Source organism: Nelumbo nucifera, chromosome 5 (assembly GCF_055504915.1).
Source record: "Nelumbo nucifera cultivar China Antique chromosome 5, China Antique-T2T, whole genome shotgun sequence".
NCBI classification, from domain to species: domain Eukaryota; kingdom Viridiplantae; phylum Streptophyta; class Magnoliopsida; order Proteales; family Nelumbonaceae; genus Nelumbo; species Nelumbo nucifera.
In genome coordinates, this window is record NC_142653.1 from 44,031,128 (window position 1) to 44,054,779 (window position 23,652).

Here is a 23,652-nt window from a genome sequence, read left to right on the forward strand (position 1 = left end):
GTACCGTGGGCAAAATCTGTGGAGGTGTTTTTGAAGGCCAAGAGGAAAGTAAAACATGTGGGGGAGGAGAAACCTTCCTCTAATTCCCTTGGGTTCAGTGATTGGGAACAAGATGATGCACAGATAATGACATGGCTTTGGAACAACATGGAACCAAAGATTAGTGTGAACTTCATGTTCCTAGATACAACCAAAGAGATCTGGGATCATGCAAAAAAGTTGTACTCTGGAAAAGACAACACAACTAGGGTGTATCAGTTATACCAAGAGTACTTCAATTTGAAGCAAGGAAGTCAAAGCTTAGAGGAGTATTATGCAAGTTTGAGGAACATCCGCAATGAGCTAAATGTGTATCACCCTCTAACATCAGATGTCCAGATCCAACAAAAGCAACATGAACAACTTGATGTGACTAGGTTTCTTGTGGGCTTGAAGGCTGAGTATGAGCCTGTCAGAGCATAGATATTGGGGGGATCAGCTCTCCCTTCACTTGAAGAAGTTTTTGCCCGTCTTAAAAGGACATTCATTGAGCCGGTGGAACATTCTTCCTTCTCTGATAGATCTGGTTTGGTAGTGACTAAAGGGAGTGGCCGTGGAAGTAGAAGTGGTAGTGGCAGCAGTGGCCCTCCAAGCAACCGTGGTGGACACATGTTTAATCGGGCTAGGGGCCGGACTGGAGGCCGAGAGTTAGGGGGAGGCCGTGGAAGAGGAAGGACTAATGCTCAGAGAAAATGTACACATTGTGGCTTAGAGGGGCATAGTTAATTTCTGCTATGATTTGCGTGGTCCACCCAACACTTGGGCTAACCATGCTACATCTAAGAGTAGTAGCACAATTACTGAAAGCCAGCAAACTGCCCCAACCCCCTCCACACCCGTTTGTGCTTCCGGGCAGGAAATGGTGAGTGTACCACGGGCAGTATATGAGCAGTTCCTTCAAACATCTCAGCAGAACATAGTTACACTTGCCCATTCAGGTATGGCTTGCTTAGCTTCCAAAGCCTCACCCTGGATCATTGATTCCGGAGCCTTGGACCATATGTCTTGGACTCTTGATGTATTTTCTTCCCTTTCTCGCTCCTCCACATCTCAGTCAGTTACTCTTGCTAATGGTTCTACATCTCCTATTTGTAGTGTTGGTGATGTTGATTTCTCCTTCTATCCTTCTTCTTGTGTGTTTCAGGATCTCAAGACGGGGAAGAAGATTGGTGGAGGGCATGAAGCAAGTGGTTTGTATTACCTTGATGGTGGTGGCCCCCCAGTGGCTTTTCAGTCATCTCTTACTCCTCTCCAATGGCACTGCAGACTCGGTCATCCCTCTCTCAAGGCTTTGAAGCTGCTAGTTCCTTCTTTGAGTCATCTTTCATCGTTAGATTGTGAGTCATGTTAGTTAGGCAAACATCATCGAGTCTCATTTAGTCCAAGAATTGATAGTCGTGTCTAGTCCTTTTGCTTTAGTTCATTCTGATGTATGGGGTCCAATTAAAGTTGTGTCATACAATGGGTTTAAGTACTTTGTAATCTTTGTTGATGACTTTTCAAGGATGACATGGATCTACCTTATGAAAGACCGTAGTGAATTGTTCTCTATTTTTCAGAAATTTCATGCTGAAATACGCACTCAATTTGGTGTTCATATGAAAATACTTCACTCCGATAATGCCAAAGAATACATCTCCTCACCATTTCAGCAATACCTAGAACATCATGGAATAATTCATCAAACTTCTTGTGCCTACACCCCGCAACAAAACGGTGTAGCTGAACGGAAAAATAGACATCTCCTTGAAACTGCTCGGTCCTTAATGATCAATATGCATGTCCCAAAACATTTTTGGAGTGATGCTGTTCTTACATCCTGTTTTTTGATAAATCGGATGTCCATGTTAATCCTTGGAAGTCAATCCCCTTTCTCCATGTTGTTTCCCACTTTGTCTCCATTTCCTCTCACCCCAAGAGTCTTTGGTTGTGTTTGTTTTGTTCAACACTTGGGGCCTGGAGTAGACAAGCTAGATGCTCGAGTTACGAAGTGTATTTTTCTTGGCTACTTGAGGACTCAGAAATGGTATAAGTGTTATAACCCAAAATTTCATAAATCGTTTGTGTGCTCTGATGTCACCTTCTTTGAATCAGTTCCTTTTTTCTCAGATGTCGAGGTCTCTTCTTCTTTTGGTTCCTCTTCCTGTACCGGTTATGGACCCTCTCCCCGTAGCTCCCATTCCTATTGCAGATGCACATCATATGCTTGTTACTACAGAGGGGCCGCCAATTACTCAAGTGTATACCCGCAGAAGTGCTTCGGCCCCTCCTCCACTTCAGCACCTGTCGACAGATCCTGCTACTGCTCCTTCTCCCTCAGATCTTGATCTTCCTATTGCTTTGCGGAAAGATAAACGTACTTGTACTTCTCATCCCATTTCAGACTATGTTTCCACTACTCACCTTTCTGCTTCTCATTGCAAGTTTATATCATTACTCTCATCGGTTCCCATTCCCAAGACTGTACAGGAAGCCCTTACCTCCCCAGGGTGGAGGCAAGCCATGGAAGAAGAACTCTCTGCTCTACAACATAATCACACGTGGGAACTCACCACCCTTCCTCCTAGTAAGCACATTGTTGGGTGTAAATGGGTCTATACAGTGAAGCATCTTCCTGATGGCAGTGTGGAACGATTGAAGGCATGGTTAGTGGCCAAGGGCTATTATCAATTATATGGTGTGGACTATATGGAGACATTCTCTCCTGTGGCTAAAATTGGTTCAGTTCGGGTGTTAATCTCATTAGCTGCTATGTATGATTGGCCTTTTGTGCAACTTGACATCAAAAATGCCTTCCTACATGGTGATCTTGTTGAGGAGGTGTATATGGAGCAACCACCAGGGTTTGTTGCTCAGGGGGAGGCTGGTAAGGTGTGCAGGCTCAAAAAGGCAATCTATGGACTGAAACAATCTCCACGTGCATGGTTTGGCAGGTTCAGTGAAGTGGTGAAGGCCTTTGGGATGAAACAGTGTCAGGTTGATCATTCTGTGTTCAGCTATAACTCAAAGGATGGGACAATCTTGCTAGTCGTGTATGTAGATGATATTGTCATAACTGGAAGTGACAACAATGGCATTGACAAGCTGAAAAAATTCTTACAGGACCATTTCAATACGAAAGATCTGGGGAAGCTAAAGTATTTCCTAGGGGTTGAGGTTGCGAGGTCAAAACAGGGGATCAACCTATGTCAGAGAAAATATGTTCTTCTTCTACTTGAAGAAACTGGGTTATTAGGTGCTAAACCAGCAGAGACTCCTATGGAACTCAATGCCAAGTTAAGTGTGGATTCCGGTGAAGAGTTTGATGATCCTGGAAGATACAGAAGGTTGGTGGGAAAGTTGAACTATCTGACCATTACCCGACCAGATATATCATTTGTTGTGAGTGTGGTGAGTCAGTTTATGCAACATCCCCGGGTTTCTCACTGGGAAGCTGTTCTAAGAATTGTTAGGTACCTAAAGGGTGCTCCAGGTCGTGGTTTGTTTTACCAAAAGGGGGGAACTCTTGAGATAGTAGGATACACAGATGCTGACTGGGCTGGCTCTATATCAGACAGGAGGTCAACAACAGGGTATGGTACCTTCTTGGGTGGCAATTAGACCTGTGCATGGACCGGGTGGCCCGACGGGCCGGCCCGGCCCCCGGACGGGCTTGGACATTTTTATAGGCCCGCGAGCTTAAATTCGGGCCAAAAAGCCTGGCCCGCAATAAATTCAAGCCGGGCTTGGGTTTTGTCAAAATAGCCCGGCCTGAGCCCGGCCCGGCCTGACCTAATATTAAACTTAAAATTATTTATGTGAGTATGTCCATTTGAATAAATTTTTTTGATTTAAGAATGTAAAATTGTGTTTTAAAATATAAAAGAAAGGGAAAAATACCATCTTGTAGGCCCATTGTTCATTTAAATAGAAAAAAAATACTTATCTGAAATTTTAATTCTAATTTGAATAGGGAAAATTGTTTTTTTTTCAATTTGGTCGGGCTTCGGGCTCGGGCTTCGGGCTTTTTACCAGGGCCGGGCTTGGGCTCGGGCCTAGTATTTTTTCATTAGTGACAAGTGAAAGCCCGGCCCGAGCCCGGCCCAGCCCATGAACAGGTCTAGTGGCAATCTTGTAACTTGGAAGAGCAAGAAGCAAACAGTGGTGGCAAGAAGTAGTGCAGAAGCAGAGTACAGGGCTATGGCCCATACCACATGTGAACTAGTATGGCTGAAGAACTTACTACAGGAGATGGGGTTCTCAATTGACAAACCCATGAAACTATACTGTGATAACCAAGCTGCTGTTCACATCTCATCCAATCCTGTCTTCCATGAAAGAACTAAACATATTGAGGTGGATTGTCACTTTGTTAGAGAGAAAGTGATAAGTGGGGTAATTACTACATCTCATGTAAGCTCAGGAAATCAGTGGGCAGATTTCTTCACAAAGGGATTGTCTCGGGGAAGAATAGATTACATTTGTAACAAGCTGGGACTATATGATATATACTCTCCAGCTTGAGGGGGAGTGTTAGAGTGCTTGAGTCAGGGGTATTTTGGTCATTCTGGTTTATCTTCTTGGAAGTGAAAGGTCTATTGTATCTGAGTTTAAGTTATGTGTCCCATCTTATATGAGGGACAAAACTGTCTTTCTTGTAACTCCAAGTTTATGAATAAAATCCAAGTGGGTCAGCTAGGAGAGTGATTTTTCACATTCTCTCTTCTAGTCTGGCGGAACATTCTTCTCCTTATTTCTCTTTTCTTTCTTCTTCCTTCTTCTCTACTTTGACCTAGAATCAACTAGGGTTTATTCACAATAAATAAATTATTACACAAGTAAATTTATTAAAGACATACATGCTCAAACACATTCCAGTTCCGCTCACAGCCAGATGCGCTACATGTTAAACTTAGAGCTTTGATAGCAATTTTTTGTAGATTTGGAGCTGAAGCACCAAATGCTGTCCACCAATCAGCTGAAAAATATAAATATTAAATAAATTAGCAAATTAACTAAATAAAAATAGCAATTATTAAAATAACTAAACACAAATATTAATTGACTATATATCAACATTTACCCGGTGCTTTTATCTTTCTCTACCAAATAGCCATCTGTCCACCAATCAGCTGAAAAATATAAATATTAAATAAATTAGCAAATTAACTAAATAAAAATAGCAATTATTAAAATAACTAAACACAAATATTAATTGACTATATATCAACATTTACCCGGTGCTTTTATCCTTCTCTACCAAATAGCCATGTTATTACCAAAAATCCCTTCTACATTCTTATACCTTGATAATTCATCAATGATTGTATCATCATAATAAAATTGAGGATTACTTTATAAAGGCCATTTATAGTCTCTTCATCTAAATCAGTTCTTTCCACATTATCATAATAAAATTGAGGATTCAAATAGAAACCAGCTGCATACAATGGTTGATTGAGTAGACACTCCCATCTCCTATCAATAATCTCAAAAATTTCTAAGATCTTTTCCCATTTACCATCAAATGCCTTCTGAATTGCTTCCTTTGCCCTATCAACAACCTTATAAATGTAACCCATAGCTGGTTTGTTTTCATGATCTACCAAGCGTAAGACACGAACAAGAGGGTTGCACACCTTTAGAATATATATACAATGTTATTCCAAAATGAAGGCATCATTTCTATCTCCGCAACCCTTCTACCCTTGGCTTCCTTTGCCCACTTGCTATCACTCCACTCAGTAGAATACATTTCCCTCAAGTTTCTCTTTTGCTTATAAACGCTTTGTAATGTAAGATAGGAGGTAGCAAAGTGAGTTTTGGCTGGCCTAACCAATTCCTTTTGGCTTGTAAACCTTCTCTTTAAGTTCAATATGTGTATCCCGTTAGTGCTATTGCCCTCTCGATAGTCCTCTTGGCAATAGGTAATTTCCCAATGTCTTCCAAGATGGGGTCCATACAATGGGCAACACACAGTGTCCATGTCAAATGAGGATACTTAGCCATCAAATATTTTCCTAATAACACAAAAAAATAACTATTTAAGAAACGCAACATTAAAAATAAAAACTAAGTAAAAGCTATAAATAAAATAAACAAGTTAGAAAATTTACTAGCCAAAACATAGTTCAAAGCATTATCAGTAATGACTTGAATCACATTCTTTTCCCCTATCCTCTCAACCATCTTATCGCATAAATTAAACAACTCAGTTGTCTTTACATCACCTGATGCATCAATGCTCTCTATGAACATTGCCCTGACACGGCTATGGACACAAAAATTAATTAGGGTTCTATCTTTTCTATCGATCCATCCACCAGACATGAGAGAACACACCCACTTTTCCCATGACTCTTATGATGCTGCAACAATGTCTTCATGTAATCAACTTCCTTTTTCAAGAAAGGAACCCTCGCTTCATTATAACTTGGGATCTTTAATCCTGACCCAAATTGCCTAATTGCTTCCACCATAGCTTCAAAGCTTTTCAAGCGAATGGTATTTAAAGGAATACTCGTTTGATATAACCACCTAGTAATACGTATACAAACTTGTATCCTTCCTTCTTTATTATATGTTTCGTTGATGGTGGTTTTTTTCATCATTTTTTTTCCCTTCTCATCTCTACAACTTGCTCAGGACTAGGTAATGTCAAAAACTTGTCCATGGGCCCTTTTTGTCTTTTAATGGGTGGCTTGGGGTTGGAGTTAGACTTTGATCCAGCAGATGCAAAAGACGACCTATAACATGAATTAGAACCTCCACAATTAGATAATGAAATAGGTCTTTGATGATTATCACCACCATGAACTTGTACATCATCGTCTTCTTCAATTTCAATCATATCCTCATGATCATCAAAATTAGGAATCCTATCCACTTCTTCCATCTCCATGTTTTCTTTTACAGTTTTTTCTTTTGCATATATGCTAAAATTTCTTCCCTAACTTCTTTAGGGCACTTGTTACATACATTCCTCCTACCACCAACAATATGCTCTTTTTCCCTATAGATTCCTCCATTAGTCACTTTTTCATAGAGGCAAGTGACTGAATTTGTATTATTAGGTCTTGTAGAGAGCAATACTTCCATGACGGATCTCTCCTATTACTTGTACTTTTTTTTTTTGATCAATAACACTTTCATTAAATCATCAATAAAGAATTTACAAGAGGAAGACAAACACACTTATCTTCCAAGAGCCACAAAGAGCCTCATGAAAGGAAAAAAGAAAAGAGGACACTAAAGTTACAGCTTAGTCCAAAACAGTGAATCCCTTTCTGCCCCTTGTTTAGCTAAACCGTCAGCTAGGGAATTAGCCGATCTTTTAACCCAACATGTCTTAACTTCCATCTCCCGCACCAGCCACTTGAATTTCCTCCTCTCATTATTGTACTTCCATAAACCATTTTGATCTTTAGTCAGCCACCCTATCATCACCTCTGAATCCCCTTCAATTATGAGTTTCTTGATGTTCAACTCCTTAGCTTTCTGGACTCCTTCCATAACTGCAAAGATCTTAGCTCTAAGGGAGTCACCCACTCCAATTGGGCCTGAGAACATGGCAGAGATGACCCCATTTTCGTCCCTAAAAACACCCCTAATCCCCGATTGTCCCGGATTTCCCCTACTACACCCATCAAAATTTAATTTCAAGAATCCACCAGGTGGGGGAGTCCAAACCACATTCATTTCTGACTTGGTCTGTGTGCAATTTGCAATTTCACCCCACTTCCTCAACATGTCATCCACAGTGTAATCTGTGAATAGTTCCAAAGATTTCAGCCACTGTATTGCCCTAATATGTATGATAGCCCTCAGATCTGCTGCTCCTCTCTGGGTTTCTGAGAATATCCTGGAGTTTCTTTCTTCCCACAGTGTCCAACATACTACAACCCTTAATCCTCTCCACATTATCCTTCCCCTTTTTATCTGCCACCTGAAGAAGGAAGGGGAGAAAAGGCCCTGCAAATCTGATGGGGGATTCTAGCTACATCCAAATAAGGAGTAAGCCCAATCCCAAATTGACCTCGCAAAGTGGCAAGACACCAGTAGGTGAAAACTAGTCTCCCCATCCGCTTTGCACAGAACACACCATTGAGGTGACAAGCAAGTATTGGGTCTCTTCTTTTGGAGTAGATCACCAGTGTTGATTCTTTCCAGATAGGCTTCCCAACAAAAACTACCAACCCTAGGAGGTATTGCTCTGCACCAAACCTCACCAACAGGGAAAGGGGGGAAGGTAGGACTGGTGGACTGACTTAAGACTTTGAAGAACAAAGCACAGGAGAAGATGCCATTGGGGGTAGGTGTCCAAATTCTAGAATCCGCCCTAGTGGGGTCTAAGACAACGTTATCAAGAAGAGCAATAAGGCTCGAAATACTGTCGAGGTCTGAGTCCCTCAAATCCCTTCTTAGACCCAAGTTCCACCCAATCCCAAAAGTGGAAGAGGACAGGGTGGTGAAAGACGAGATCGGCTCATTTTTCAAATCAGAAAGAGCAAACAAAGAAGGAACTGGTCCTTTAAAGGGGCACTCCCCACCCAGGTTTGTTCCCAAAATTTTATGGAGTTAACGGAATTCAAATCATACCTGATATTAGGGGAGAAAACTGGTAGCAGGTCATGAATGGCTTTCCAAGGAGAATTGCTTGTGGTCCTAGCTCTGATTCCAGCGTCCCATCCATTGTGCTCCAGCCCATGTATACTTGCCACTATTCTAGCCCATAGCTTCTCCTTCTCCATAGGGAACCTCCAAAACCACTTCCCCAACAGAGTCATATTCCTTCTCCTAATACTCCCAAGCCCCAAGCCACCACAAGAGTTACTCCTACATACTATCTCCCAGCTAACTCTATGATCCCTCTTCTCCTCTCCCGGCTCCCACAGGAAATCTCTCATTAGCTTCTCTAATCTATTAGCAACCTTCACTGGGATTTTAAACACTGACAGGAAAAAAGATGGGTAAGTTAGCAAGCGTGGCCTTAATAAGTGTAATTCTCCCACTGAGAGAGAGGTGTTCTTTTTCCAGGATACCAGTCTTTTTTCAAACCTTTCCATCACCGGGTTCCAAAAGCTCTCTCTCATGGGATTATCACCTAATGGAAACCCTAAGTAATTCAAAGGCCACCCCGAAACTTCACACCCCAGCACTTTAGCACTCTCCCTGATCTCTCCCTCCTCCAAATTCACCCCCACTACACAACTTTTCCCAAGGTTAATCTTCAAGTTAGACATTTGCTCAAACAGTTGTATCACCAACTTCAAGTTTTTGATAAAGCTCACATTACCGCCTTCACAAAACAGAATCGTGCCATCAGCAAACTGTAGGTGAGTGAGGGGGGTTTCCACCCTCCCAACTCTCCAGCCTCTAATGAGCCCCCTATTGCTTGTACTTTCACGAGAAGTATTGCCTTCATCCACATCTAGTTGTGTAAAAAAGAGGAATATTAAATTAATAATCAATCAAAACAAATATAGCATGAACTAAATCAAATCAACTAAAATAGCTAACTGCTAAAACCTAAATGCTAACAAATAGATTAACAAAGCTAACTACTAACAGTGAACAATTAATAAATCAATTAACATGAATGTTGGATAATGTATTAACATGAAAGAATGAAAATGGGGCTGCCGGTGCCCCTGTTTTCAGGCTAAAAAGAAAAATCGGATACAAAAAAAAAAAAAAAACTGAAAAAAAACAATGGGGTCAAGCCCCTGTTTTGGAAATAAAACAGACTTACAAAGCTGATGTTGATGAATGAAAAAAAAGAATGGGGCAGAACCCCTGTTTTAGTGTAAAAAACAGTGGAAAAAAAGAAATCTTAGGGAAAAAGTCAAAAAAACATTGGAAAAACTGATGACAGTTCAAATTGGGAAATAAAAAAACGAAAGAAAAGAAATAATGAAACCAACGGAGCCCCTGTTTTAGATAATGGGGCGGAGCTCTGTTTTAGTATAAAAGAAAGTAAAAAAAACAGTTGAAAAACAGAGGAGGAGAGGAAGAAGATGGGGGGTGGAGCCCTTGTTCTACGGTTAAAAACAATGGAAGAAAGAAAGAAGATAGGGGGTGGAGCCCTTGTTCTACAGTTAAAAGCAATGGAAGAAAGAAAGGAAGAAAGAACGAAAGGAAGGAAGAGGAAGATGGGGAGCAGAGCCCCTGTTCTGTGGTTGAAAACAGTGGAAGAAAGAAAGAAAGAAAGAAGAAGGGGGGGGGGGGGGAGCCCCTGTGAATGGTTAAGAAAGAAAGAAAGAAGACCATACGTGATAATACCCATACCTTGTGCTGCTGACTGCAAGTGCAAGCTTGTTCCCTGATGATCGAAGAAGAAGAATGGCCTGCTTGAATCACCTGATGATCCAAGAAGAAGAAGAATGGAGTCTGGATTGCCGTTTTGGAGTTCCTAAGCTTGTTCCAGTTTTGGCTTGTTCGATCTTGCTTGCGTAGCAAGGTTTTGCTAAGTCCGAATTCTGAGGTCTCAATATGGCATTGAGCATGTTGTTTTTTTTCTTTGGCATACAATATGCAATAGTTGAATGCATAAAAAGGAAGCATACTAATAATATACCATAATAACCATATGTAAACTTAAAAACAAATAAAAGAAGTTTAACTTCATGAATAGGCGCTCGCTGGGCGTTTGGGCTCAGGCGCATGACTTAGGCGTAGAGGTGAGTGCCCTTGGCAAAGTGTGGCCGCCTTGGCACCTTGACCAATGCGGGGTTGCCTAGGCTGAAATGCGCCTCGCCTTTGTGCCTAGGTGTGCCTCAGGCACACCTTTTAAAACACTGCCTACGCCATACAATATTTACCAAAGTGGCCATGCAACACCTTGGGATGTGAACCATTAGAGAAAATTGGCCTAAGGTCCATCACTAATATGATTAGTTAAGTGATTAAGTTGTCCTGTGAGTTGGGTTGAAAATGGACATGGATTTGGGTATGAAGTACTTATCTTCTTAAGAAGATAATGCTTATCAATTAAAGATAAAGCCATGATCCAAATTTGATTTGGATCAGCTCCTAATTAGATTAGGAGAGTGCTCTATATAAGGGACTAAGAGGGGAGGGGCGAACCAACCATTCTCTCCACTCTCTTGCTCTCTTCTCTTCTCTCTTGTCTCCTAGAAACCCTAGTTCGACCGAGCCTTGGTAAGGACTGATTTCTATCAGTTCTCCACTGTGTTTTTGCAAGAAAAACATCAGGGAATATCAGGTTCACAAACTCAATTTGATCCAAGCAAGTTGGAGACCAGTTTTGTTGAAACGTTGTTGCTGAACCAACTTCACATACACACTGCCATTTTCAGTTGGAGGCTGATTTTGGGACTGATATTGGGCATGAACTACCACTCTGGGAGTTGCGCATTGTGGTCTCCGTATCAAGTATGATTAGTTTTAATTTGGTCCAGTTCATTGCAAATTTGGGAAATCAGTTCCCGGGTTGGGTTAGAAAAGTTTTGAAAATTCGGGCAGCCACCAAACCTGGCTTGACCATGTCAAACCTGATTTCTAATCCTTCCAACAACAAGTTGTGGACAAAAGTAATCATCAATATTCATGGGCTTGCGGCTGATGGCTGGGACTCTTGGATTTTGGCTAGGGCTACTAGTCCTTCTCCATGGAAAGCCGCCCGTGCAATTTTACCATCCTTCTTGTCATTTGTCAGGTATAATCTTTGCTCCGAAAGTCTTGTCAAATTTTGGGAACATGTTTGGCTGGGTAATTCTCCTTCGAAGGAGCAATTCCCCTCTCTTTTTTCCATTTCCAGTCATAGGGATGAGCCCATTTCTTCTTTCCTTGTTCCTTCTATTTCAATTGTGGGTTTCATTGGGATTTGAGGTTTAGGAGAGGACTATGTGAGTTGGAAGTAAGTGTTGCCTTGTCACTTGTCCAAAAGTTAGAAGGGGCTTTCTTGGATCCCACCAAAAGGGAATGGCGAATATGGACTCTTTCCCCTTTTCCTATTAAGGAGGTTTGGAGCAAGCCTATCCCTCCTCGAGTTAGAGCATTCTGCTGGGAAGCCTTTCTAGAGAGAATTAGCACCCATGATTTACTTCAAGGAAAAAGACCCAATTGGCGCTTATCCCCTAAGTAGTGTTCTTAGGCTGAAGGTGAGTTTTGCTACCACTTATTAATTTCCTGCCCTTTTATTTCTTCAATTTGAATGGTTTCTCTCTTTTTTTGGATGCAGGTGGAGCCTCCTGCCAAACATACAAAGCTTGTTTGCCTCCTCTACCTTTGTTAGTTGGCCGAAGAAGAGGGGAAGATCATTATGGAGATGCACAAGGGTGGTTGTGTATTGGACAGCTTGGAAGAAAGGAATAAGAGGATTTTTCTTGATAAGGAAAGTAGAGATGCTCTAATTGACGTCATTACAATTAGGGTGATCCATTGGTTGAAGTCTTTGGATCTCTTTGAGGGGTCCATGCAGATGATTTGGTGAGAAATTGGAAGTAAGTTGCTGACTCCGCTCCTCTCAAGGTTGGCTTAAGTTCAAGTTGGGGGAGTAGTGAAGGAAGAATCAGAGCCATTTACTCGGGTCCTTACGGCGTAGGGGGAGTTTTTAGAAATGAGGAAGGAAGAATCATAGCCATTTACTCGGGTCCAATTGGTCTGGGAGACTCTCTAAGGGCTGAAATAATGGCTGTGTTGGAAGGCCTCCAAAGGGCTAAAGAGCTGCACATTCATAAGCTTCTAATTGAGGGGACTCAAAGTTAGTTATTGAGTGGTTGCAAAAGGAAGAGGAGGCTGGGCGGTCGAGCTCTATTAATGAGAGGAGGAGTAAGTGGCTTTCTCAAGGAATGGAAATTAATGTACAATGGTTGAAAAGGAATGCTATAGCTCCTTTGCTGACACTTTAGCTAAACAGGGGGTGAGAAGGGATCGTTTGTTTTGGGTTGTTTTGTAATTCTATAATCATGTTTCCTGGGTGAGGGAGAGTTAAGAAAGTTGATATCTCCCTCTATCCTCGTTGTACATCTTTCTTTATTCATAATGAATCAGTTTCTATTATTCATCCAAAAAAAAAAAAAAAAACTTCCCAACAAAAAGCTCCAAATGTGGTAGACTTGCGCAATACCTCCTTGATAGGAAAAGGTTGCAGAGAGTTAAAGGAGGGTTGGGTTAGGGCCTTGAAAAAAGAAGCAGAGGAAAAGGATTCATAAGGAGAGAGGAATCCAAATCCTTCCATCAGACTTAGAGGGATCAAAACTTCTTCAAGGGTTTGGATCACTGTAACTATAGTGTGTAGTTCAGAATCCCTTATACCCCTTCTAAACTCAAGATTCCAGTCAAAACCATTTCTTGTGTTTGAAGGAACAAGAAATTTGGAGATTGGCTCATTTTTAAAACATGACAGTGCAAACAGAGAAGGATATCGGTCCTTCAGAGTAGAAATTCCACACCAAACTTGTTCCTAAAATGTAGTAAGGTTCCTAGGATTAAGATCATACCTGAGAAGGGGAAGGAATAAAGGAAGAACCACATGGATGGCTTTCCAAGGAGAAGCTTGGGTTGCCCTAGCCAATGATCCAACATCCCATCCATTATCCAAAAGTCCATATACACTCCACCACCACCTTTGTCCATAGCTTGTCCCTTTCTTTAGGCATCCTCCACAGCCACTCTCTCACCTTTACTTTAGGAGGGCATGTCCTGAATTAGCTGAGAAACCTTTTGGCTGGTTGTGTATTCCACACAACTCAAATCTAGATCTGCTCTTCCTAGAGTGTGGGGCTCTTTAAACTCATGCTGAACAATTTGAACCCAGATTTCCTACCCACTCTCTACCCGCCGTGAATTGCAGCCACACATCTCTCAATTCATAATAGAGATGTGTGGCTGCAATTCACGACAGGTAGAGAGTGGGTAGGAAATCCCATTTGGAACAATTTGGCCACATCATGTAGGAGGGAAAATGCTGGGTTGGCTTGGTTTTTGTACCAATTGGGATCAATCCATCCACCAACCACCTATATTCATTAACAATCCACATTTCTGACATGTTTATAGATTGATTAGGTTCTTTTTCTGGTAGCTGTCAATTTTCTAATGTATATTCTTTTTTTTTCCTTTCATTCTACAGCCGCAAATTGAAAGTGGCGATAAAAGTAAGTTGACTTTCTAACCAAGTTTTATATTATTGTTTACATCTCTCTTTCTCTCTGTATGTGTGTTGTGCAAATTTGTCACGATTTTGTCTTTTGTTGTCACAGTAATAATGCCTCCCTCGGCTCTTGATCGTCTTGGTGAGTTGCTTTAATTGTGTAATCCCTGTTAATATTTTGTCATTCTTCTTGCCACTCTAGCTTACGAATTTTTAATTGTTCATAATTCGAGATTCAGATTTGATAGTAAAACTTTACTTTTCAGCTTCTCTTCACATTGACTATCCAATGTTGTTTGAGCTACGCAATTCTGCCACTGAGCGAGTTTCACACTGTGGTGTTTTGGAGTTCATTGCTGAAGAAGGCATGATCTACATGCCATATTGGGTAAGCATTCGATATTGTGCATTTGTGCGTGTGCACGTGTTTTGTATTTGTTGGAAACTGTTTTTTGATAAATTCATTTGTGAAAGCGCAACTCTGCACATTTGCCCCCAACTTTCTTACTTATTCCTCTCTAGATGATGGAAAATATGCTTTTACAAGAGGGAGATACTGTGCGTGTTAAAAATGTGACTCTTCCAAAAGGCACATACGTGAAACTGCAGCCTCACACAATGGATTTCTTAGATATTTCCAATCCCAAAGCCATGTGAGTGCACAATTTTCTTTTCAAACTTTTGTCATTTTATGGTTCTTTTAATGAGGGGCAATATTTCTTTGAGATCCCTCAAGAATGGGTATCCTGACTGCCATCCCATGATCTTTTTCCCCCTTCCCTGATTGGTAAGAATGATTATATTAACAAAAGGGCAAAGATTGGTACAAAGTGGATGAATAAAAAATCCACTTTCTTTTTATAACAAAGGGAGGTGACAAGCTATTACCAACTATGAAGGAAAGAATATTCAAAAAATATAACCAGAAAAAAAGAAAGAACAATACATCCATCTAAATTAAGATGAAACTTCTTTCCAAGAAATTCTCATCATATAAGTCACTCATCTCAAAGACCCAACCTCCTTACCTTCCTCTACCTTTCACTCAAAACTATGGTGCCTTTTGGCAAGTCTTTTTTGAAAGATCTTCCAGCAGAACTGACAGCCAAAAGACGATGTGAGCTTTTGCATTAAGATCTTAGCAGCCTGAAGACCGTTTGGTTAAGGCACATCTTCCCATTCGTCTTTCCACACGAAGACGTGATGAAAAAAAGTCGAAAACTCCATTTGGAGCTTCCCGAAAATAGCCCAAAATGGGCTTTGTGTGTCTTTTTGGGGAGGCATCTTTTGGCGGCTAGACCTTTTCCTAACCAAACGGGAAAAGACTAAAACGCGGGCTGTCGGGCTTCTAAACAGCCGACAGCCTGTGTGAAAAGATGCACCAAATGGGGTCTACAATTCTGTTGCCTCCCACCTTTTCTCTTTCTTCTACATCTTTTTTACATCAAATGTATCACCCCCTCCCCCAGGTGAACCTGTGGATTACTGTCATACAAGATTCTGATGCTCAGGATTCTAATTTGGATTAGCTGTATGCGTTGGCTGTTCATCTGGCTAGACCTTTTCCTAACCAAATGAGAAAAGACCAAAGCGCGGGCAGTTGGGCTTCTAAACAGCCGAAAGCCTGCATAAAAAGATGCACCAAATGGGACCTACAATTCTGTTGCCTCCCACCTTTTCTCTTTCTTCTACATCTTTTTTACATTATATGTATCGCCCCCTCCCCCAGGTGAAGCTATGTGGGGTTACTGCTATACAAGATTCTGATGCTCAGGATTCTAATTTGGATTAGCTGAACACAATGGCTGTTCATCTGGCTGTGGAGCAAAGATAATATTCCGTGCCAGTAATAAATTCGTGGGCCCCACTGTAAGAGATGCAGGTTCCATGTATTTTATTACTGGTGTGGAAAATTATCATTGGTTCTACAGCCTGCTGAACAGACATCGCATTCAGCTAATCCTTCCCAAACACCCTTTAATACTTGCTGAAAAATAGAAAGGATTAGCTGAATGCGATGGCTGTTCAGCGGGCTGTGGAACCAATGATAACTTTCCACGCCAGTAATAAAATCATGGAATCTGCACATCCCAAAGTGGGGTCCATGAATTTATTACTGGCATGGAATATTATCATTGGTTCCACAACCAGCTGAACAGCCATCATGTTCAGCTAATCTGAATTAGTTATTGTGCCTTGAAGACCTGTGGTTTGATTGGAATTCATATATACATTTGTAAATAAAATGGGGAGACTTAAGACAGTTTTTTTTTTTGTTCAAGGCAACTTTCTGAACAATTTATTTTGACTGTTAACTTACTTTTCCTTTCTGAACAGTTTGCTTTGGAAAATTGCCACTGTGATTTTTCCTGAAATGTTGCAATGGTTATGGATTACCTCACTTCTGTTCTCTTGCATGTAGCTTGGAGACAACATTAAGGAACTTCTCTTGCTTAACCACTGGGGATAGTATAATGGTAGCTTATAACAATAAGAAGTACTACATAGATATTGTAGTAACAAAGCCTTCCAATGCAATAAGCATTATTGAGACAGACTGTGAGGTAGACTTTGCACCTCCCCTTGATTATAAGGAACCTGAGAGACCTGCCGCTTCTGTTCCTGCAAGCAAGGCACCAGCTCAAGGTTAGCATTTTCATATACTCTGCCATTTCCATTTTATGTTCAGTCACTTCAGTGTCTCTGTTTCAGGATCATCATGGTTTCACATCTATTCATCTACTTTCAAACCTTAGCAGTCGTTATTTTCAATGCTTTAGGACAAATATGACATGCTTAATTGGTTCTTGTTATTTATTTGCCAAATCCTGGTCTGCAATAGAAATAAATTGTGTTTTGAATTCATTTTCACTTCTCTTTCTTTTTGTTCTACTTCTTTCAACACTATAAAAATGAAAATAGAAATAATACTCAGATCCCCCTCCCAAAAAAAGGATCAGATTATCATGAAAATGTTGACGTGGTTGGTAATTGTTTTCTTTTAATTGGTAATAGATCAGAAAGAAAATATACTCAATATGACATGCAATGTACAATAGAAAAATTAACTCAAGGGGGGAAACTGAGCAAAGTTGTCTATACCCAATCCCCGCCCCCTAACTACTGGAAAGGTTCAAAATGGGAAATTTGCTACTCAGGAGCCAAGGCAGTGGGATTTGTTGAATGATGGATGACTCAATTTGTATATTACTACTCATTCCTTTTGTCATAGCCAAGGGTTTAGAGGTAGATAGGCAGCAGCAATCAGAAGAAATAGAGGCTTCTCTCGTGTGTGTGTGGGTGTGTGGGGGGGAGATCTGTTGGATGTTTCTTTTGTCATAACCAACTAATTTGTTTTTGCAGTTCAAGAGGCTGCTGCTGAGGCAGAACCAAAATTGAACCCATTTTCTGGTGTTGGAAGACGCTTGGATGGGAAACCATTGAAGTGTCAACCCCCATCGGTTTCTACCTCTGGATCCAAAGACAAGCAACCAGTGGCTACAAGTGGTGGTGGGCAAAGTTCAGCAGGGTCCACTTCACAAAGCACTTCTCGTCAGACTCAGGGAAAGCTTGTATTTGGTTCAAACCACACGAATAAAGATGCACAAAAGGTAGGTCTGGTTCTCTTCAGGTTTACTTTGAAATTAGGGTTTCGGTTTATTGTTTCCCCTTTTTACGGACGGGGAGTCCATTTTAAAGATTTTGGCAGAAAACATGGCTCATGATAGAGCAGAGTTTGTGTAACCGACCCCAGACTATGTTTTAACTGTTTATTATTTGTTTTATTTAATGTGCAGCAACCTCTCAAGCAAGAGCAGCCCCAGAAGAAAGAAGAGCCAAAGTTCCAGGCTTTTACAGGGAAAAAGTACTCATTAAGGGGATGAATACGAAATACTGGCAGCTGTGCATTAGGAGCTGTGCATTAGGAGCACTCCTCACGCCACCATTCTCACAGCACATCGCAGCTGTGCATTAGGAGCATCTCCACATGAATGACAAAATACATGTGCAGAAGATGTTCCCTATGCACAGGGCTGAAAATTGGTATGAAGAGTGCTTCTATGAGGAGCAAATCTAGGTCGTGTTTAGTTTAATTTTCATTCATTCTCATTTTTATTTAAGATGAAATTCTAAAATTGACAAAAATAGGTAAAAATAGGGAGAATGAGAAAATATTGTTATGAACCAAACACTTTTTTTCCTAAAAATGAATTCTTTTTAGGTTGACAAGTGTCCTGTGTAAAAATTCTTTTGTAAAAGTGTTTTTATAAAAATACTTTTGTAAAAGTGTTTTCATAAAAATATTTTGATAAAAGTACTTTCATAAAAGTGTTTTTATAAAAGTATATTCGTAAAAGTGATTTTACAAAAATGTTCTCATAAAAGTACTTTCATAAAGTGTTTTTGTAAAAGTGCTTTTATAATAGCATTTTTATTAAAATGCTTTCATGTAAAAGTATTTTTTTAAAAGTGCTTACGTAAAAGTACTTCCACGATAGTCCTCTAGTAAACATCTATAACAGCAGTTTTGTAGGCATATTTTCCTCAAAGAATGAAAATGAGCAAGATGAGGCATGGTTATTTTTCATACTACAAACTACTCAATTTTTATGCTATGGGCTGGTTTTTCATTCTAAAAAGAATGACTCATGGTAAGAATTTTGTAACTAAACACTCTAATGCTATTCATTCTTATTCATTCATGCACAAAATCAACAAGAATTAAAAGAATGAGACTCAGGACAGTGAACCAAACATGGCCTTTACTCTCTTCGAGAATACAACTTTAAATTAATAATTGTTCTTAGGAATTTGATAATTTCGTGGCATGCATGGAAGTAATAATCTTATGTCTCATATTATGGGGCACCATTCTCTTTGCAGGTCAAATGTGTACCCTCCCTCAATTTATTATCCTATGCATTGTGACAAAGAAAACAAATAACCAAGACAGTGGATAAATACATGGTAGAAATTCAATGAACAAGACGACAGATATTTTCTCAAACATAACTGAGATTGAATTGGGGATGATCTCAAACATAACCGAGATTGAATCCATAGTAGAAATTTAAGACATTTACACCGTTTAACGCAAGGCTAGCTTTAACACACATAGAGAGGTGTTTTGGGGATGATCTTCCCTTTCTCATGCATGAAGGGTGGAGACTGGAGAGTAGAAAAAACATAAACAGAGTTAATAAGCATCTATTCTTCTCTTCTGAACTTTCCATTCGAATTGGTGAAACTGATGTAAATGAAGGGATCCGAAAACTAACAGAATTTTTTAATCTGAAAGAAAATCCCACAAATCAAAGAAGAATTCAGTGGAAAACGGTAATAGAATGAAACCCATTAATAGAAAACCTTAATGTAACATAGAAAATAAAGCAAATCCACCTGAAGGAAGTTGGTAACTTGATATGAGCTACCCTGCTTTTTTGATCCTCCATTAGCTTTCAGTTTTGGTATCTGCCCTGTTACTTGTCTCAAGAAGACTGAATTATCTTTTTCTCAGGCCAAAGTCTGCCCTGTCTGGAACTGCCTTCACTTAATTTCATCTAAATGGAGGTTTTGGATTGTAGGTTTCTTTAATTCAAATATAACCAAATTCTGACAAAAAAAAAAGTATGTCCAAATAGAGCGGATTTGATAAGAAACATCAATTGAACAAATATCAGACTAGCTGGAAAGAACAGTTGTTCCATCAACATCCTTTTCAAATGCCAATCCAAGTAGCTACTAGCCAGAAGGAACACCGATTCGAACCGGTTTTGCTTTGTTAAAAATGAACAAAATACTTGTTGCTTTCAGTTTGGTCTGGTTTTTGATCAATTTGGTGGAAAGATTTGCCACGCGTCATCCCATGGATGATGCTGAAGCCAACTGTTATATCCAAAACACGTGTTAACCCGTCAATGGCGCTAAGTGAGAGCTCATCACGAGCCCATATTTTGTGGATAAGCCCTTTGTCAGGAGAGCACTTCCCATTAATTTAGCAGCAAGGACTCCAGTGAGTTCAGCGGCCGGTCCGTTATCCATATGGCGTTGGCTGTTACTTCTTCTGCTCTATCGAAGCTTCCTCCAGCTCCCAGGTTAGAACACTTCCCATCTTCCAAATTTGTTGATTTATGAGGTCGATCGTTAGAACTCAAAAAGGAGAAAACCCAGATAACTAATTCCTCTTTTTATACTTCGAACTTCTACCACTATATCAATAGAACCTGACGCAACCCAGAAGTTTTGACAAGAAGAATCATATCTAGAGCGACGGTGGAAATCTGAAAATTAGAGAGGAAATGGGTTTCAAAGTTAAGTTGAGAAAGAAATTAGAGCTCGGAAGCCAGAGTTTCCGGCTTTGGTTCGGAGCCATTTTAGCATTCGCTGAAAACAACTGAAATTTAAAAACTACTATCTCTACATTTCTTGAATTGGTTTCATTAACATTCCAGTTAATTGATTTGTTGTTCGTTGTGATCTATTGTGTAATCGCCATTGTTGGGAAAGCAGAGAGGTAGCTCAAAAATGTTTGCCAGGTGGCATCCCAACAGCCGTATCACTAAGAAGTCGTGTAAGCGCAACTAAAGGGGTCTCCAGTGTTTGTGAACCTCTTCCCCCAGATAGGCCATTGTGGTTCCCTGGTAGTTCTCCTCCTGAATGGCTTGATGGAAGGTAATCAATCTTCACTACTTTTATTTTTGTGTTTTCCTACGTATTGCTACAAATTTGTTTCTTGCTCATTTTATAGAATCACTGCAGACTTCATATCCAGTGTATGTTTATTCTGGGAGATTTCTTTTTTTTTTCCTCCCTGGTGAAAATATTTTGAGCTCAGAATTGAATGATCTAATTCTATTTTCTCCCATAATTTTGCAGTCTCCCTGGAGATTTTGGCTTTGACCCTCTTGGATTAGGTGAGTATTAATTTCAAGTTATTTACTCTAAGAATTTTTTTTTTGTAATGACAAGTAGAAATATCCTGCACTTCTGCAAATCTCAAATTACTAAGAAGAATAAGAAGTAAAAAATAACCATGGTTGTTGCATTTGGGTCATTAGATAAAATTAAGGCAAAATTCGATAATGGGGGATTTCAAAATAGTTTGTTTTCTTGTTTGCCTCCATTGCATTAGAAGGCATAAGCTAATTAAAAATTGGCATATTTTAGAAGGATGAATATGACTGATTTGAGCTGAATTGAAATCTTTTGGGAGATTGAAAATTTCAAATTTAGGCCTAGTTTGTTTGCAGTGCAATTGCATTTGCACAGATGCAAAAGCATAGGAGTTAAAATGAATTGTATGCAAATTTTGATTTATTTTTGTTTTAAATTTTACTTTGTTTTGCTTGTTTGCATTGTGAATGAAGTAAAATAAAACTTAAAGCAAAGTAAAAACTCAAGCAAAAGTGAGCCAGAATTTACAATTTTCTTATTTGTACTTCCTTGAAATTGTACTAGTGCAAATCAGATTGCATTTCAAACAGATAAGCAACAAACAAGTGGGTATTTGTAATAGTTTCATTCCAGGCAGGCATGCAAACAGGCACATTGTAAATCATTTAACTGAGTTGGACTCTGACCCTTTTGTCAATTATGTAGGTTCAGATCCTGAACTCCTGAGATGGTTTGCACAGGCTGAGCTAATACACAGTAGATGGGCAATGCTTGCTGTAGCTGGTATCCTGATTCCTGAATGCCTGGAGAGACTGGGCTTTATTGAAAATTTTTCATGGTATGATGCTGGTGCTAAAGAATACTTTGCAGACCACACAACCTTGTTTGTGGTCCAAATGGTTTTGATGGGTTGGGTTGAGGGCAGAAGATGGGCTGATCTCGTTAACCCTGGTTCTGTTGATATTGAGCCCAAGTTTCCCAACAGGAAAAACCCAAAGCCTGATGTTGGGTATCCAGGTGGGTTATGGTTTGACCCCATGATGTGGGGCAGAGGGTCACCAGAGCCAGTGATGGTGCTGAGAACCAAAGAGATCAAGAATGGCCGACTTGCAATGCTGGCTTTTGTAGGGTTCTGGTTCCAAGCCATTTACACAGGAGAAGGACCCATTGAGAACTTGATGGCTCATATTGCTGATCCTGGACACTGCAACATTTTCTCGGTAATATTGTCATATAATCCTTGGCTTAATACTTGACACGTCTGATATAACTATGATATCAACTAAAATATAGAATTACACATTCAAATAATATATATTTTCTCATGCTTGCAGGCTTTCACCTCTCACTAACAATTGTGGCCTATAAGAGTTCAGCAATCTGAAGTCGAGTATGGATAGGCTTCATCTCAGTATAGTGATTTCAGAGTTCACTGTACACTTAACCAAGCCATTGGAGAAAAAGAAGTTTTTCACTATTCTTCTTTATTCATTTATTTATTACACCTCTCTCGTCTCTTATTGCTTCTCTGCCTAGGTTGCATCTACTCTTATCTCGGTTTCTCTAATCTAGATCCATCATAAAGATATACTATTCTCAAGTTATATAAGAAACAAGAGACTTATGACGAGGTATCTTCCATGGTTGTTAAAAACGAACCGGTGACTGAACCGGTCAGGGGTCTGGTTACTGGTTCGAATGGTTCGACCGTTCGACTCGAACGGCCGGCCCATTTTAATGAAAAAAATAAAAAATAAAAAATTAGAAAATGGTCCGAACGGTCAGACCATTTTGGTGAAAAAAATAAAAAATTAAAAAAAATTAAAAATTAGAAAATGGTCAAAACCGTTCAAACGGTTAACTGACCGATTCAGCAGTTTGTTGACCAAAATCAACGGTTTTTGGGGAAAAAGCAGTTTTGGAGGAAAACGAAACTGGTCAGGTGACCTGTTCCCGGTTTTTCCAGTTTGACCATCCGGTCCGGTTTGGTTTTGAAAACAGTGGTATCTTCATTGGCTTGAGTTTCTACAATGAAATTGTTTAATTTAAAAAGGAAAATTCTCAATTAGTAACCTGTATTTTGAGCCTAGTGTCACTTTGGTCCCTGAACTTTAAAATGTAATAATTCAGTATTCAAACTTTCAAAACATGACAATTCAGTACCTGCTATTAATTAACTTTTAACCAACTGTTAAGTGGCATTTGAAAAAGACACAAATGCCCGTACAGTGTCATCCAACTTTCTTTATCAACCATCCAAACATTGACAAAAAATTAACAGTCTCAAATCCCTTCCCTCTTTTATTCAAAAAAGTTGGGGTCACCAAATATCCACTCAAACATGACCCCAACTTTCTTGAATGGAAAAGGCAAAGATTTGGAGCTATTAATTTTTTATCAACGTTTGGATAGTTGATAAAGAAAATTAAATAATATTTAAACGACATTTGTGCCAGTTTCAAATGCCACTTAACAGCAAGTATTGGATTGTCACATTTTAAAAGTTTGGATACTGAATTATCACATTTTAAAATTTAGGGATCAAAATAGCACTAAACCCAAAATACAGGGTATTAATCGAAAATTTTCCCAATTTAAAATTATACCAATTTTAAAACAAAATA

At 39.7% G+C, this 23,652-nt stretch overlaps 2 protein-coding genes and 1 long non-coding RNA gene across 6 annotated transcripts in view; 2 read left to right on the forward strand and 1 right to left on the reverse strand.

Moving 5' to 3' along the window:
• LOC104608483 (ubiquitin fusion degradation protein 1 B-like) overlaps positions 1-18,364 on the forward strand; it is a 55,376-nt gene extending 37,012 nt beyond the window's left edge. For all 3 annotated transcript variants that reach the window (XM_088888022.1, XM_010274493.3, XM_010274494.3), the window contains 7 exons: positions 14,114-14,138; positions 14,244-14,276; positions 14,401-14,522; positions 14,657-14,787; positions 16,557-16,780; positions 17,498-17,745; positions 17,932-18,364. In XM_088888022.1, the coding sequence (XP_088744148.1) occupies positions 14,249-14,276; positions 14,401-14,522; positions 14,657-14,787; positions 16,557-16,780; positions 17,498-17,745; positions 17,932-18,018 (840 nt within the window). In that variant the 5' untranslated portion in view covers positions 14,114-14,138; positions 14,244-14,248 and the 3' untranslated portion in view covers positions 18,019-18,364. The remainder of the gene's footprint in view (positions 1-14,113; positions 14,139-14,243; positions 14,277-14,400; positions 14,523-14,656; positions 14,788-16,556; positions 16,781-17,497; positions 17,746-17,931) is intronic.
• Positions 16,617-19,927, reverse strand: LOC148791495 (uncharacterized). Of its 2 annotated transcripts, none has more exons than XR_016076336.1 (3): positions 19,535-19,927; positions 19,221-19,426; positions 16,617-16,756 (listed from the first exon to the last, which is right to left on the reverse strand). It is a non-coding gene; the product is annotated as an uncharacterized LOC148791495 (long non-coding RNA). The 2 variants fall into 2 exon arrangements; XR_016076335.1 differs by having other exon boundaries at positions 19,149-19,426.
• A 161-nt stretch (positions 19,928-20,088) lies between these two features.
• LHCA6 (PSI type II chlorophyll a/b-binding protein (Lhca2*1)) lies at positions 20,089-22,532 on the forward strand. Its single transcript, XM_010274496.3, has 5 exons — positions 20,089-20,229; positions 20,645-20,806; positions 21,011-21,048; positions 21,734-22,248; positions 22,363-22,532. Exons 1-5 carry the CDS (start codon positions 20,177-20,179, stop codon positions 22,378-22,380), a joined length of 786 nt encoding a protein of 261 aa, XP_010272798.1. The 5' UTR covers positions 20,089-20,176; the 3' UTR covers positions 22,381-22,532.
• The last annotated feature ends 1,120 nt before the right edge of the window (positions 22,533-23,652 follow it).

What these genes read in the sequence shown, in the direction of transcription:
- LHCA6 (XM_010274496.3), top strand. Translation starts at nt 20,177, where the DNA reads ATGGCGTTGGCTGTTACTTCTTCTGCTCTATCGAAGCTTCCTCCAGCT. An exon ending in CCTGAATGGCTTGATGGAAG is followed by an intron (nt 20,807 to 21,010) that starts GTAATCAATCTT and finishes ATAATTTTGCAG; the next exon opens with TCTCCCTGGAGATTTTGGCT. An exon ending in CTTTGACCCTCTTGGATTAG is followed by an intron (nt 21,049 to 21,733) that starts GTGAGTATTAAT and finishes TCAATTATGTAG; the next exon opens with GTTCAGATCCTGAACTCCTG.